The sequence below is a fragment of the Lampris incognitus genome, unplaced genomic scaffold (genome assembly GCF_029633865.1).
Source record: "Lampris incognitus isolate fLamInc1 unplaced genomic scaffold, fLamInc1.hap2 scaffold_147, whole genome shotgun sequence".
NCBI classification, from domain to species: Eukaryota; Metazoa; Chordata; class Actinopteri; order Lampriformes; family Lampridae; genus Lampris; species Lampris incognitus.
In genome coordinates, this window is record NW_026611114.1 from 66,897 (window position 1) to 83,837 (window position 16,941).

The window sequence follows — 16,941 nt, forward strand, 5'->3', positions numbered from 1 at the left end:
TGTGAGTTTGGATATATGTGTGAGTTTGGATATGTGTGTTAGTTTGGATATGTGTGTTCTTGTAGTTCTTGTAGTTTTTGGATATGTGCTTTCATCTTTCCGTTGCACTGCTGTGGGCTGGAGGGAACTACATTACGTTTCATTTCATGTAGTACGCAAGTAAATGAAATGAAGACAAATAAAGTGTCCCTGATTCCTGATGAGCAGTAGTCCTAGAATAACAATTAGTAGTAGCAGTAATGCAGTAAGAACACAAATAGAATGGTCCAGAAAGTAAGATACGACACAACACATTTGATTGTGAATGTGCCACTAGTTTGTTTATTTGTATTTTTTATTTTATTAAACCACTTTGTACATGATAACAGTGTCTTGCGGTAGGTACATGTGCAGGGGACTCACAAGCGGCTTTGTGTTTAAAGGGCGTTGTTGCCGGGGAGGCTGGGCAGGACGCTGGTCCAGAAATGGACGTAGCGCATCCTCATTTTCTGCCTGATAGAGTTGCTGTCCGTATTGGAATTGATCTCAACAAACTTGTGTCCGGTAGTGGTGAATGGAGGCCAAGTAGCGGGCACTTTCAGTCCTCCTTTGTTGGGGTCTCTGTTGAGATTAGCACAGAAAAGAGCAGCTGTTTTAAGGCCATACTGTCTCAGTGCTCAAACATGAAAAGCCCAGTTAAAGGGAAATTCTGGGGCTTTGTTTCTCCCCTTGGGTCTTACTTTTGCGGTTTTTGCCATCGTGTAGCTATATCAGTATATGATATCAATATATTGCATCATTTTACTCGTTAGCTTCATTTCATATTTTGGATACAGGACTAGAGCTGTACAACGGCGTCTTACAGGCCAAATGAAAACAAGCGTCAGACATGTTTCAGTAACTCCAATTTAACCCAATTATCTAAACTATGTATTTGGAAGGATCACGTGGCTGAGCTACTTCGTGGTTTAGCTTGAAAGAATGGCCTATACGTACCACAGGTAGGAGCAACCATCAAAAAAAACCACCCAGCAAGGGCAACTGAGAGGTCAACGATAATGGGAGATCACATACACAGTCCAACAGAGATGCTAGGCCTTTTTGTTTTTCTAAGACAGGTTGTTTTTTGGTTTTTTTTAGGACCCCCCCCCCTTTTTTCTCCTCAATTATATTTGGCCATTTACCCCACTCTTCCAAGCCATCCACCCCCTCTGCCGATCCGGGGAGAGCGGCAGACTACCACATGCCTCCTCCAATACATGTGGAGTCGCCAGCCGCTTCTTTTCACCTGACAGTGAGGAGTTTCTCCATGGGGTGGTAGCACGTGAGGGGCTCACGCTACCCCCCCCCCCAGTTCCCCCTCCCCCCTCAAACAGGTGCCCCGACCGACCAGAGGAGGCACTAGTGCAGCAACCAGGGTGCGTACCCACATCCAGCTGCCCAGACACGGCCAATTGCGCCTGTAGGGACGCCCGACCAAGCCGGAGGCAACACAAGGATTCGAACCAGCGATCCCTCCTGTGTTGATAGGCAACAGAATAGACCGCCATGCCACCCGGATGCCTAAGTCAGGTTTAAGTCAGGTGAGTGAAAAGATATGCATGATGGGGGGAAAAGGTCCAGCTTGTAAAAAAAAACTGGAGTCATCCTTTAGTTCAGATCTGCTTTTCCTTGTGTCTTGAACTGTCTATTTTCACAGTTTGTGAGGTGTCGCTGTCCAGGCACCCTGTGTTTTATATGTACTGTGGAAATGAGCATGCTCTTGATACGTCTCTGCATCCGTGTTTGGCAGATCTCTGTACATTTATTGCAACTTGATTGAAATCATGTTGATTCAGTGTTTACATTCAAGTGTTCTCTCCATCAGTGGTCTGTAGTGTGTGTATGACGTGCCGTACCCTGTTTTGGCAAAGTTGGTCCAATAGGCAATCATGTATCTTGAGACGTCCCGATGGCGGGGCCAGTATGCCAGCGGGGTGGTGAAGGGCTTTCCAAACACGTACTGCAGGTCATCAGCGTGGTCGGCTCCTACCCAGCTCGGGTAAGGCCTCCCCAGGCCAGCCATACGGTTGGGCTGAGAGAACAGGTATGAGTAGGTACGGGTAGATCTTTGGTAGGACGACAAAAAAGCGATCATATTTAAATAAAACACCAGGGGCCACATGCATAAACAATGCGTATGCACAAAAACCATGCATAGGCCATTTCCCACCCATAAACTGGTATTTATAAGAACAGATTAATGTGCGGTGAGCCTGTACACCAGGGGTCCCCAATTACTTTTCATAGCGGGCCACTTTTAGGGCCACTTTTAAAACCACGGGGGGCCACTCAACCTCCAGCAGCATGTTGTTCGTTAGTTTGTTTCGGTGTCGATACGTTGCAGGTATTTATAATTTAAACAGACATTTTTCATCTATTTTTCGATATATTACTAGTCTTACTTTTACTAAGAAATTTTTTTTTTATTTTTTTTTTTTGGTAGGGAAAATAAAAAAAAATTCTTCCTTCTGGCATTTCTCCAAAAATTCTCGCGGACCATAAATCAACCCGTCACGGGCCGGACGTGGCCCGCGGGCCGCCTATTGGGGACCCCTGCTGTACACCTAGACCATGTAAGGGTGATGTGACGAGGTGGAGATGAAATATGAGGTATGAGACAGTTTTTTTCCCTCTTTTTTGGGCCCCCCCCCCCGCCATTTTTTCTCCGAATTGTACTTGCCCACTCTTCCAAGCCATCCGGGTCACTGCTCCACCCCCTCTGCCGATACAGGGAGGGCTGCAGACCAACACCTCCTCCCATACATGTGGAGTCGCCAGCCGCTTCTTTGCATCTGACAGTGAGGAGTTTCGCCAGCGGGGGGGCGTAGCAAGTGGGAGGATCAGGCTATCCCCCACCCCCCTCGCCCGAATAGGCGCCCAACCGACCAGAGGAGGCGCTATTGCAGCGACCAGGACACACGCGCACCCGCAGACAAGGTCAACTGTGTCTGTAGGGACATGGGGATTCGAACCACCGATCCCCCGTGTTGGAGGCAACAGAACAGACCGCTACGCTACGCTACCCACACTCCCCAGTAAAACGTTGTTTGTTTAGGTTGATAACCAGCTGCACTGATTGTGTGTGCGTGCGTGTGCGTGCGCGTGCGTGTGTTTTGGGTTATCACAGAGATTTGTAAAATGCCAAGCAAAGGCACATTTAAGGTAACACTGATTAATTACATTTGTGTGATTAATTTCATCGTTCTTTTTTAATTTACATGAAGTCAGAGTCCACGTTTTATTTGGCTGTTAACGTTCTCGTTATTTTATCCATAGTCGTGACGCACTTCCTGAAGTGGGTTTGGACGCGAGCGCTACATCTCGTGGTCGTCAACAAGTCCGCGCGGAGCTGCGCGGCCCAAAACAGAAGCAACGCGTTCGTCCACACGAGATAACGAAGGGGTTGCCTGCCCACTTCCGGTTGCCTTCACGCTTGCTTTGTGGATTGCACTTCTGCAAGGGTCAGAGAGTTGATGGAGAGTTGATGGTCTCTATTACTTTGTCACAGGACTCACCCTCTTCGTCCCAGTCTCTCTAACTGACTCCCTTATCTTGGCCACTCCCCCTGCCCTAGTTTCTCTCTCCTGTTTGTGTGTGTGTGTGTGTGTGTGTGTGTGTGTGTGTGTGTGTGTGTGTGTGTGTGTGTGTGTGTATGTGTGCTGTGCGGCAGGCAGAGCAGAAGTCCACCACCTGCATCTCATCTACTACGACCAACCCTACTCCTGATATCCCCGGGCTTGACACACCCGCCTTGCCAGATCGTAGTGCCCCCACAGTCCTGCCTGCTCTGTCCTGCCCTGCCCCTGCCTCCAGTCGTTGGTCTGTCTCCATGGAATCTTGTCTTCCTGCTTCCCGGTTTGGTCAGAGTCCCCCTCCCCTGTGCGCTCCTTCCCTGGACCCAGTGTTCCCTGTCTGCTCCTCGCTCTACGAGGCCCTCGTCTTGCCTGGCATTAAAAGACGTGTTTTACTGAAACCCTGCCTCGAGTCTGTCTGTGTTGGCATATTGGGTTCCGCCTTGCAGCCATGTATCTATACCCTTCTATATTTTCATTTCTGTTTGTGATCCCAGACGTGAGACCACTGACATGCAAAATATGATAAGGGTTATTCCCACTGGCTCACCTTTACATGTACTCGCCCTTGCACCATCTGTGACCCAGTGGCATTGATTGCTCCTTCTTTCCCTCCCTCAAGGCACCTCCCTCCAAACTGGGCTGAGCTGAGTGGCTTCTGCATGTTTTCAAATGGGCCTCCCACTTCCTCGATGTTTTGTCGATTTAAGCCCATGACATCTCTGGGGGGGGGGGGCTCCACAGTAGAACCAGCATCCTGGTACTACCACCGCTGCCCACTACTCAACTCTATAATGTTGTTAGCCCATCACCAGGTTGGTTCTACGGCCACTCATTCCACTTTATCCAGATCCCCCGGGATACCGCCTCTGCCTGTTTGGTGATGTTGGCTACCAGCCTCTTCATAGCCGGGCCTTCAATCCTAAGCAGTCCAAGAGCTCTCCAGAGCCACTGCGTAAAATTCTCCTCAGGTTTTGTGTTCTTCTGAGCACTCTCTGTATGTTTTGTTCAAGTTTGTCTGAATAGTCAGTTAATTTATCCTTAATTATTAGGCCTGATCAAAGACAGAGGTAAAGTGGAAAGAGTAGTAGAAGCATGAGGGAGCTAGAGGAGCCACATCTGTTTGGCCTGAACCCACCCCCCACCCCCCCGCCGAATTGGGCTTGTACACTCTATCTCCCCCTACTCCCTCATTTACATGAGGGAAAGGAGGAGAGAAGAGAGAGAAAGAAAATTAATTATTTAGAATATATCGACAAAAATTACATATCAACTAATTGCAGCTTTCTTTTCTTTTCCTATGCATGTCTTGATTGGTTCGCCTTGGTTTTCATCCAGTGTCTTTAGGAGTTGCTTAAAAGGATGTCCATGTAAGTTTTTTGTGTTGAATCCAAGGGGCGTGGGTTAGCTACTGTCACATTCAATCTGCTAGTTTGGAGTGTTGTTTTTCCTCCTTTCTATAATGTGATTTGTGATTATCTCTAGCTTGATTACTGAGAATTGGTAAAGTAATATAAGCTGGAGTTTAAGAGAGCTCGTTGGTCCGTAGGCAACTGGCAAGGCTGACATCTTGGCGGGGCTCGATAGTAGAACCATGGTCCTGGTACTACCTCCCACTGTCCACCACTCAACTCTATGATGTTGTTGCAGGTGCAGACTTCCCTCTGCACCATGCCAAGTTGCCCCTTTGGGTTAGCCTTGTTCCAGCGTGCCCTAGTGGAGCAGCCTCGACCCAGCCTGCCCTGGGCTACTGACCTGACGATGTCAGCATGTTGCAGGTGATTTTCCGCCTCCCTCAGTGCTCTGCTGGCTGACCACTTATGGCCTGTTCTGACCTCAATGGCTGCCTAGTGTACTCTTGCATAGTTGCTGTCTTGCAGCATCATGACCTGGCATGTTTTTGTAATTTGTACTCCTCAACTATGGATGTTAGTGGCAGCTGCAGCTTGCTGCCTGTGCTGTACACACCGATAGAGCAGAAGCTTCCCGGGACACCCGGCCATCTCTTCAGGTAGGTGTTCATCTTCCTCTCCAGCCCCTCAACAGTGGAGATGAGTACCTCATAAAGGAGCAGTGGCCCGAGCAGTCCGGGAAGCACCCCGTGTTGGTATTCCCATGCCTTATACTTACTGGGTAGGCCACTCTTCTCCAAAGATGTCATCCAGGTTATCACTTGAATGAGCATCTCCTTCACACTCTGCTTGTCATTGAGGTCCACACTGTACCACTTCCCCAAGCTCTTAACCAGTTTCTTTTGGACCATTGGGATGATTTAATGCAAAACCGATCTTGGACATGCCCTCTCCTTAGTTTCAAGCTTCTGGATTTTGTAGGTTTGAACTCCATCCGTGCCCAATTGGTGAGCTTGACCAAGTCCACTGAAATCTGTCTTCCTTCAAATAAAACACCTTTTCCTTTTTCAGCTTTTCCTGAATTTCACAATTGGTGAAACTGAAGCACTTTTTCTTTGAGGTTCTTTTCATTGCCATGCCCAGGACTGTCCCGCTGCATGGGCAGTATAGGCAAACGCTAGGGCCACAAGATGCTCTAGGGTGGTGCACATCTTCAACCTTTTTTTTCAATGCACCCCTATCACTATAATATAAAGACATTTTTTCACATATCTTACATTATATACTTTCTTGATTGGATCTTGGACTTGTCGCTGTCCTCCTATTCTCAATATTAATGTCCGGTGATTAAGGGGAGAGATCGCCCCTCCTAAACTACCTGTCCTGACTGAGTGACTTCTGCTGTTGATGTCGATGACGGTGACATGTTTAAAAGCCAAAATTATCTGGTGCCCAGGGGACAATAAGAAAGAAAGTGGAGGGAAACAAATGTGAAAAAGATAAAGGTAGCAAACGGGCTTCAGAATTGGAGTAGTTTCCCAACTTGCCATTGAGTAACATGACTCCAATGCAACTTCTGACTTTCCTATGTGAACACTCGTCTTCTTCGTCTTCCAGCTTGTTCCCCTTTCCTTAGGGGTCGCCACAGCGGATTTTATAGCTTCCATCGGTACCCTTTGAGGGCACAGCACCAATGGCGGTTGTTGTTAACCCGGGCCTCGACTGATCCGGTATGGTCTTGTCAATCTGCATAATGATTTGGCAAAATTTTACATCAGAGGCCCTTCCTGACACAACCACTAACCCTATGGACGGGGGAACAGGTAAAGCACTGGATGCCATCCCAGTATTCATGGACTTGCACCCATGCCTGTCGCCAAACTTTCTTATGTGAACACGAAAGGACGTAAATGAAGTGTGCAAAACTCAATGGTGAGTCACTACCATGACTTGGGGAAATTCCTTAGTTCAATGTTCACCTCCTTTGCATATAAATAAGGTCACTGCCATGTTACAGAAACACAGAGGGATGTCAAGTGTGTGTAGGGTAATTGACGTAACCGACCAGAAACACTACCGCTAGTCTCTCTTTATGTATGTGTCATCCTTCCTTGCAATTTTACTGTTGTCTGTTGACAGTAATCCTGCCAGCCACATAACAAAAACACAATCTAAATTTCTAGATTAATACAAGTCCAAACCAACATATTTTGGATGTGAATCTGTGACCAGATTGCAAGATTAGAAATGTATGTTGACATTAGGTGTGAATTTGTCCCCAGCAAGACTTTGTTCTCACGTGGCATTGGCAGCATGAAGATAGAGGGCGGCCTGTGTAGGAACCAGGAAGATGTAGTCTGTACCAATCTCCACAATGGTCTTTTTAATGGTCTGCTGGCTGGGATTTGTACCCCAGGTTGAGGTGTATGTGGTGAAAGCATTATCCAAACCGGCTTTCCCTTTTTCCTTTGTGTACGAACCCAGGAGCCTCCTCATATCCTCACTATAATAGAATGCAAAAAGAGTGGGAATGAGATTAAATGACATGCGTGATAAATTGGGATGTTTATCACAACCCACTGAAATCAATAAATCTCATCCTGTGTTCAGGGCCAGAGGAAGAAATAAATTGTCAGCGGCCCATTCTCCAAATATTAATAATTTTTCATGCAAATAACTCCTGAACATATTCATATGTAGTGCACCAGCAAAAGTGCTTTGCTAAAAATAGCAAAAGAAAAATGTTGTCCAATAAAGCCTTTTGCCACTCACACAGCGGTGTCCACCAGTGGACTATTGATGGAGGGGACATCTAAGCCGGTGAAGAGATGTCCATCCATGTTATTGATACCAGCAATGTAGTCAACGTTGGCTGCATTGTGGAACAGCTTACTGGGCTCATCCGGAAGGAAGTCTCCATCGATCGTAGCAGCCAAGGCCAGTTTGTACACAATGGGGTCTGATGGAGGCACACAAAATGACACATAGCTGCCATGTTTAACAGATGTGTACTATGGTTGGTTGATCTAATACATATCCATGTTGCACTCTGTTTGCACAGATCCATACTGTTTACATGTTCTTTACAATGTTATACTATATTTATATTCAATACACTGTCTTCCCAGTGTCCATCCATCCATTATCCAAACCGCTTATCCTGCTCTCAGGGTCACACTATCCCAGCAGTCATTGGGTGGCAGGCGGGGAGACACCCTGGACAGGCTGCCAGCCCATCACAGGGCTGACAAACACACACATTCACACCTAGGGACGGTTTAGTGTGGCCGATTCACCTGATTTACATGTCTTTGGACTGTGGGAGGAAACCGGAGGCCCTGGAGGAAACCCACGCAGACACGGGAAGAACATGCAAACTCCACACAGAGGACGACCCGGGACGACCCCCAAGGTTGGACTACCCCAGGGCTTGAACCCAGGACCTTCTTGCTGTGAGGTGACCGTGCTAACCACTGCACCACCGTGCCGCCATGAATTTACTTATCCTCGTATTTAGCACATCCAGACTGTCTGACTGAACGAGCTGCTGTTGGTCTATATTGCACCATATGGTCCAAGGAGAACCTCATTTCATCTCTGCTGTGTGCTGCACTGTATATGGCCAAGATGATAATAAAGCTCTTGACTTGACTTGATCAGTATTGTTTGCCTGTATGTGTTCTAAAGCGGTCTTGTAAAAACACGTTTGTTCCACACTTAAACAGTCAAAATATAACATTATATTGGGAAACAGCAAACTGTCAAAAACAGTCCTTCCTCCCTCATACGGATAAAATCCAAGGTTCTCAGAGGGACAGAAAACAAAAACGCCATGCTAGGCCATTTTCTCTTATCACACCTGATGGATAGCGGCCTTTTAAAAATGGCAAGGAGGGGCGTCCGGGTGGCGTGGCGGTCTATTCCGTCGCCTACAAGCACGGGGATCGACGGTTCGAATCCCCGTGTTGCCTCCGGCTTGGTCGGGCGTCCCTACAGACTCAATTGGCCGTGTCTGTGGGTAGCTTCCCACCCGGAACTGTTAGAGCTAAGTTGGCGAATAGATAAATGGTTAAATTGATGAAATTGACATTCAGCTAGTGTTGACAAACGAAACGAAAATATCCACGTAAATCTCACCATCACGTCTACAGTCACAGGAATACTGTCGGGGTGTTAAGAGTCAGAGAACCTCGCACAGCTGAGTTTTGGTTGCTTGTTAGTATATTGGTGACTGGGAAGTCCAGTTTTAAGGGAGTCGTTTGGGCATGGGTGTCCACTAACAACGTTGAACTTCTACAAAAAGGCAGCAGATGAAGTACTTACTATCAGGTGAGCCAGAGAGACTGAGGCTGCCAGCCAAAGTGAGGCTCGCAGGATCAGTCATTTTCAAACATGCCACCATTCTGTCGTCAGTGGGGCAGTTCAGCTTTATAGCCACCTGGGGAGGGAAAATTAGGTTCCGTATCATATCCAACTCTCTCCCTGACCCGAGGAAACACAATAACATACAATCTGAGTACAAATTCTTAACTTCCAGTAACTTTCAGCACAAGACCTCATTTTCTACCATGCGCAGTTTAAAAGGTTGCTTGACGAATACCTCCTCTGCGAACCTGCGAGGATTCCTGTTTACAGCCCAAGGGCAGAGGGCAACCCCACTCTGGGAGATGGCTCTCTTGAACAGTCCTTTGTTGTGGGGGGTGAGAGTCTGTTTTTGGGGCACGCACGCGCACACACACACACACACACACACACACACACACACACACACACACACACACACACACACACACACACACACACACACACACACACACACACATAACAACAACAACAACAACAAATTAGAATAGATTCAGTCAGCAAACATGACTTTGCAACTTTGTCACAGTGGACAGATGACTAAATAAATGGACAAATATTGGTGTTATATGAAAAATCCATAACCGTTTTCATGCTTTGGACTTTCTTTAACTTCTCTATGTATGAAGAACCACTACCACATGTGGAGTCGCCAGCCACTTCTTTTCACCTGACAGTGAGGAGTTTCACCAGGGGGACGTAGCACGTGGGAGGATCACGCTATTCCCCCCAGTTCCCCCTCACCCCGAACAGGCGCCCTGACCGACCAGAGGAGGCGCTAGTACAGCGACCAGGACACATACCCACATCCGTCTTCCCACCCACAGACACGGCCAACTGTGTCTGTAGGGACGCCCGACTAAGCTGGAGGTAACACGGGGATTCGAACCGCCGATCCCCGTGTTGGTAGGCAATGGGATAGACCGTCACGCTACCTGGACGCCCTAATTAGATATTGTAGCGAATTCAGGGGAGCAGTCCGGGTACCGCCACAGCCGGGACGCGAACCCATGTCTCCAAATCCGCAAGCGACAACGTTAACCAGTCGACTAAAGGGTCCGACCCGTTAGCCAAGGACCAACGTGTCTACTTATCCATGCGCGCTACAATATATTTATGCATTGACGGTGCAATGCTCAGTTGAGCCGTAGGCACATGAGACAGCCCTTAACCTGAAAGCTGACGCTAGCTCCACCAGCGGACTCTCCAAAGACGGTGATGTTGTCGGGGTCTCCTCCGAAAGAACGGATGTTCCTGTGCACCCAGGCAATGGCGGTATGCTGATCCCACAATCCGTAGTTTCCTGCATGAAACAAACGGCACCGGTGAGGCTCAGTTTTCTCCAGCTTCCCTAGGGTCGCTCGCGTCAAAAGAAAGGCACCCACCAGGTAAGCTGGCGTCTCCGGTGCTCAGGAAGCCCAGGGTACCAACACGGTATCCCAGAGTCACCACGATAACGTCCCCCCTGTCTGCGATCTCCTGTCCGCTGTACAGATAGTTGCTCAGGAAGTTGGCTCCCATAGAGCCTCCAGCCAGGAAGCCTCCTCCAAAGATCCAGACCATGACGGGGAGATCAGCAGATACTAAAAGAAAAGGATAACCCATCACATATAGAGCAAGTGTACAGAACATGAAACTTGATTGCTTTATTATTATTGTAACCGGTTATTTTCTTGCCCGGTGCAGGATTCGATACGAGGTGTACTGCACCTCAAGGCGACATCACTAACCGCTCGGCTAGAGGGTCAGACCCGTTAGCTAGGGGCTAACGTGCCTTATTAGTAGTTTACAGTCGTAACCCTCCCCGGAAGCGCGCCCTCGCGCTTTGTTATTCCCGCGCTCCGAAGAGACTTCTGAGGATCTGCACACTTCCGGTTCCCACCGCTGCCACCAATGTAACCGGTTATTCTCTTGTGTAACGGGGGCAGTCCAATGCTGTTCTCTGCTGGTCAGCCTGCTGCACGCCCGTCACTCTCATCATTAGCTCTGCGTTGTGTTCTATTTTGGGTGGGGCCCCAGGTGTTGTGGGGGCCCCTCAGTCTCTCATCATCATCATCATCACCATGATCAAAGAAGGAGGGGGGACACACAGGACTCTATTTGGCCCACCTTGCCATTTATTTTGGTTTCAAACCCTTCGACAAACGTCCGGTCCTCCAGCGGGAGCGGTGTTTCTTACGGACGTGGGGGTCGAAGCTCAACCACTGCCCGGACTCCACTCGTGTGCGTTAGAAGGAGAAACCGTCCACGGGACTCCGATGTAAGAAAGGATAAACAAGTATTTTATCCCACAGCTTGCAGTATCTTCTTACAGGGATACTCAAGGTTACGTTCTCCTCAACCAGCAAAACTGTCCAACGGTAAGAAACACGTGTGGCTCGGCTCGATCGCTGCTTGAGACTCCTCCCACAAAACAAAAATGGCCTCTCCCGCGTTCCCTCTTCCGTGTACCCACAAGACCTCTCTCTTAAAGCGACAGTACAGGTACATGACGGTCGTTATAAAACATACATAAAAGTAAATAATGACATAAAATAAAATGTAGTAAACACAAATAACAGCACACAGACAGGATTTGGTGATATTTCATACTCAAACAAAATAAAATAAAACATTAATTTTAACCTGGTTACACTTGCCCGGTGCGGGATTCGATACGGCGTGTACTGCACCACAAGGCGACATCGCTAACCGCTCGGCTAAAGGGTCACACCCGTTAGCTAGGGGCTAACGTGTCTTATTAGTAGTTTACATTATTATTAAAACATTTTTAACCGTATATGAGTTTGCTAAGCTTCTTTAATAAATTGGCACCCTTTACCTGAACGGCCATGAGGAACCCAGATGTTAAGATAAAGGCAGTCCTCGCTGCCGCGGGTGGAGGTCATTAAGAGGTTCACCTGAAGACATCTTTTTCTGAATTCAGTGGCTTTCAAAATACCTGAAGGGGGGGGGGTAAATAGACGGTCAAAAATATGTACCATAAAAAGGAAGAAATGGTCAAGGTATTTGAGCTTTGGAGCTCACAGAAAGTTCAGCAGTAGGAAGTTCTCCTCACCGTCCCAGCCCGGGTGACGTTTGGGTTTCTCGAACCTGCCGGGGATGTCGGCGAAGGGAATGCCCTTGAAAACGTCCATGTGGCGGCGAAAGCCGAGACGGATGTTCGTCCCCTCCACCATGCCCCCTTCGGTGTACACCACCCCAAGCTACAATTGGAGTCAAAAAATCTTAGAGCCTGGTTGATTAGAATCACAGCCTCCATAGGCGATTGTAAGGGAATCAGTCATGGTGATATTCCAAACAACAAGTTCTAGAATCTTATAAGAAACATACATATATCTATAACTATATATCTATATCTTATATATATTATTATATATATTATATATAGAGATTAAAAAAATTTTTTTTTGCTGTGGGTGAGCATCTAGTATACTTTTATTTTTCTTTAAATCCTTCCTGCGTTCAAAATTTTTACCAATTGGAAACTCTGATAAAGTGTTACACTTGCATTGTTGTTATTTGACCTTCGTGTGTTCAAAGCTCTTTAAAAGAGTAGAGAAGTTTGTAAAACATAATCTGCACTTGTACGAGCACAAAAAGTTTTACATTTTTTTCTTTAACTTGTGATTTGCAGTGTACTCTGAAGTGAGAGCAAAACAAAAATGCCAGGTAACATCTACTGCTATCACATACACACAAGTCAAACGTTATAATGAATTAATCACTTAATATGAAGCTGTTCACTTATAAAAATATTTAAAAAGAATATGAAAAATGTTACAAAAATATTCCAAATTTCCACACAGAAATAAAAAGCTTAGCTCCACATTAGTCCACCCACCGTTCTGAAAAGAAGAGCGTGCTTTTAGAAAATGATAGAGAACACAGAACTAAATGAATAACTTAACTTAATCAAGAGATGCGTAAAATGAACTTGTACAGATCATTATTGTCTTTCCAAAATGGATTAAGCATTTCAGAGGTTAACTCTTCGCATGACTCGGACACACGTTGACAGACTTACAGTGGCCGCATTGATGGTCTCCCAGAAGAGAGTAACAACAACTAGGACCCCCAGGTTTACCATGATGACCAGAAGTGGACGTCTGGGCTGCTTCAACACCACACTTTTATACACAGCCCAGCCCTCCTTCACGCAGCGTCTGACCAGTGTGTTTACGGGACCTGCTTTTCTCAGTGTTACATAATGCTGGCTGCATTTGACCAACTTATGTCAGTGCTAACAGAATAAAATGCAGCAAGGGCCAAACAGCCTATCCCCATGAATGGATAGGGCAAAACCTATCTCAGCAGATTTCAGTGCTACATGTTTCTTTAACACAAGTTTGCTTGTGCTTCTGCTAATGTTGAGCCTGATCCTATTTTTGTGTCAGATTTGTATTTCTGCCTTTATGGTCTTTCACAACAGAAGACTTATTTCCCCTTTAAAAATAGGGGGGGGTGGCACGGTGGCTCATTGGTTACTGCTGTCTCCTCACAGCAAGAAGGTCCTGGGTTCAAACCACGGGGTTGTTCAACCTTGGGGGTCATCCAACCTTGGGGGTCAACCCAGGTCGTCCTCTGTGTGGAGTTTGCATGGGTGCTCCGGTTTCCCCCACCATCAAAAAGACATGCATGTTAGGGGTGACACTCTTGCCTGTGCCCCCGAGCAAGGCAGTGGAGAGAAGAACTGGGGGTGGTCCCCGGGCGCTTCATGGCGGCTGCCCACTGCTCCTAGCTACACTGCTAGGGTGGGTTAAGTGCAGAGAATTTCCCAACGGGGATTAATAAAGTAGTAAAAAGAAGTATAACATTGATAAACTACAAACCCCGTTCCAATGAAGGTGGGACGTTGTGTAAAACGTAAATAAAAACAATACAATGATTTGCAAATCCCTTTCGACCTATATTCAATTGCATACACTACAAAGACAAGATATTTAATGTTCAAACTGATAAACTTTATTGTTTTTTTGCAAATATTCACTCATTTTGAATTGGATGCCTGCAACATGTTCCAAAGAAGCTGGGACAGGGGCATGTTTACCACTGTGTTACACCACCTTTCCTTTTAACAACACTCAATAAGCGTTTGGGAACTGAGGACACTAATTGTTGAAGCTTTGTAGGTGGAATTCTTTCCCATTCTTGCTTGATGTACGACTCCAGTTGCTCAACAGTCCGGGGTCTCCGTTGTCGTATTTTGCGCTTCATAATGCGCCACACATTTTCAATGGGAGACAGGTCTGGACTACAGGCAGGCCAGTCCAGTACCCGCACTCTTTTACTACGAAGCCACACTGTTGTAACACGTGCAGAATGTGGCTTGGCATTGTCTTGCTGAAATAAGCAGGGACGTCCCTGAAAAAGACGTCACTTGGATGGCAGCACATGTTGCTCCAAAACCTGTATGTACCTTTCAGCATTAATGGTGCCTTCACAGATGTGCGAGTTACCCATGATGCCATGGGCACTAACACCCCCCCATACCATCACAGATGCTGGCTTTTGAACTTTGTGCTGATAACAATCTGGATGGTCCTTTTCCTCTTTAGCCCGGAGGACACGACGTCCATGATTTCCAAAAACAATTTGAAATGTGGACTTGTCAGACCACAGCACACTTTTCCACTTTGCGTCAGTCCATCTCAGATGAGCTCGGGTCCAGAGAAGCTGGCGGCGTTTCTGGGTGTTGTTGATATATGGCTTTCACTTAACTGTGTTAACTGACGATGGTTTTCCGAAGTGTTCCTGAGCCCACATGGTAAGATCCTTTACAGAATGATGTCGGTTTTTAATGCAGTGCCGCCTGAGGGATCGAAGGTCACAGGCATTCAATGTTGGTTTTCGGCCTTGCCGCTTACGTACAGAGATTTCTCCGGATTCTCTGAATCGTTTGATGATATTATGGACTGTAGATGATGAAATCCCTAAATTCCTTGCAATTGTAAGTTGAAAAACATTGTTCTTAAACTGCTGGACTATTTGCTCATGCAGTTGTTCACAAAGTGGTGAACCTCGCCCCATCCCTGCTTGTGAGCGACTGAGCCTTTCGGGGATGCTCCTTTTATAGCCAATCGTGACACTCACCTGTTTCCAGTTAACCTGTTCACCTGTGGAATGTTCCAAACAGGTGCTTTTTGAGCATTCCTCAACTTTCCCAGTCTTTTGTTGCCCCTGTCCCAGCTTCTTTGGAACGTGTTGCAGGCATCAAATTCAAAGTGAGTGAATATTTGCAAAAAACAATAAAGTTTATCAGTTTGAACATTAAATATCTTGTCTTTGTAGTGTATTCAATTGAATATAGGTCGAAAAGGAATTTCAAATCATTGTATTCTGTATTTATTTACGTTTTACACAACGTCCCAACTTCATTGGAATTGGGGTTTGTAGTTTCTAACTGACTCAAGTGGGCTGTATCAAGCCCGAAGAGTCAGCTGTCTTTTTAGTATGTGACGTCATGATGATGATTGTATCTGGGCTCTTATGTGTCAAAAAGTTAGCTATCCTATTAGCATTTAGCTATGTGCACAAAGAAGTTGCCAAAAATGACGAGTGACTTTTTTCAGGCCGGGAGGGTCAGTCATACTTCTTGTCCAATATAGTTGAGATTTATGGAGTATAACTTTGGGTCAAATGTTCTGAGTTAAGTTAAAACATAGGTGAAGGTGTGATGTTATTGTGGCATTCATGTGGCATGGCTGAGTGTAGGTTAGACGGGCGGCTCTGGATCAAAATCACGGTTGAGCCCTCTGAAGTGGTTGTCATGCTTATTGAGTGGAGCACCTGTGATGGGAGGCGCCCACTTAATAACCTTCATGGCATCCGCATGGTTACTGTCTCCTTTAGCTGAAATGTTAACGGTGCTGGAATTAGTCTGTTTTCGAGCATGTAATTTAGTATTCATGTCCTATTTCTCTGATTCGCACTGTCCCTCAAACTTTTCACTTCACATCCAAGCTAGTTTTCTATTTTGTATGTATACAGCTCACTGTCCTGCCATATGGGCTTATGAAATCTTCTTTACTGGTAAGGGTGTGCATCTGATGGCTAATGGTGGTGCAGATTCACATTTGCAGCGGCCTCGCTCAGTACCGGTGTGGGAAGATGGCGGCTTGAACTTACATTTGCGGCGGCCTCACCCACTAACATCCGTGCAGTGTCTTTGTCCATGTCTGTGTCTAAGTTTGTGTCTTCGTTTGGTGGCTGGGAGAGCTGGTGCTTGATTCGTTGGGAGAACTTGGTCTGCTGTGTCCTGTGGGCCCAGGGACCACGGCCCTGCTTGGAGCTGCGCCCGAAGAGGAAACACCGATGGCGGCCTGACAGGACACAGAAGCGGGGCAGGCTAAGCTAATTGCTAGCCCATGCTGACCGGCAGTCCCGACAACACCTAGGGTGGTCTGGCAGCGGCCTCGCCTGGCATTGACTGTGTTTTTGGTGTTGTCGTGTGGAGTGCGGGGAGGTGTGTCACAGGTGTCTGGCTGGGAGAGCTGGTGTTGGATTGGCTGGGGGAGCCTGGTCTGCCGCTTCCGGTGGACCCGGGGACCACGGCCTTGCCTGGAGCTGAGCCCGAGGAAGAAACACAGAGGGCGGTTTGACAGGACGCAGAAGCGGGACAGGCTAAGCTAACT

At 46.9% G+C, this 16,941-nt stretch overlaps 1 protein-coding gene across 2 annotated transcripts; it reads right to left on the reverse strand.

Annotated features, from left to right (window-relative positions):
- Positions 1–280: 280 nt before the first annotated feature.
- Positions 281–13,408, reverse strand: LOC130132476 (bile salt-activated lipase-like). Of its 2 annotated transcripts, XM_056301781.1 has the most exons (11): positions 13,335–13,408; positions 12,366–12,513; positions 12,129–12,248; positions 10,693–10,890; positions 10,480–10,610; positions 9,546–9,653; positions 9,269–9,383; positions 7,718–7,904; positions 7,245–7,448; positions 1,878–2,087; positions 281–600 (listed from the first exon to the last, which is right to left on the reverse strand). In XM_056301781.1, exons 1-11 carry the CDS (start codon positions 13,395–13,397, stop codon positions 417–419), a joined length of 1,668 nt encoding a protein of 555 aa, XP_056157756.1. In that variant the 5' UTR covers positions 13,398–13,408; the 3' UTR covers positions 281–416. The 2 variants fall into 2 exon arrangements, with proteins under 2 accessions (XP_056157756.1, XP_056157757.1); XM_056301782.1 differs by lacking the exon at positions 281–600 and having other exon boundaries at positions 1,884–2,053.
- Positions 13,409–16,941: the final 3,533 nt, after the last annotated feature.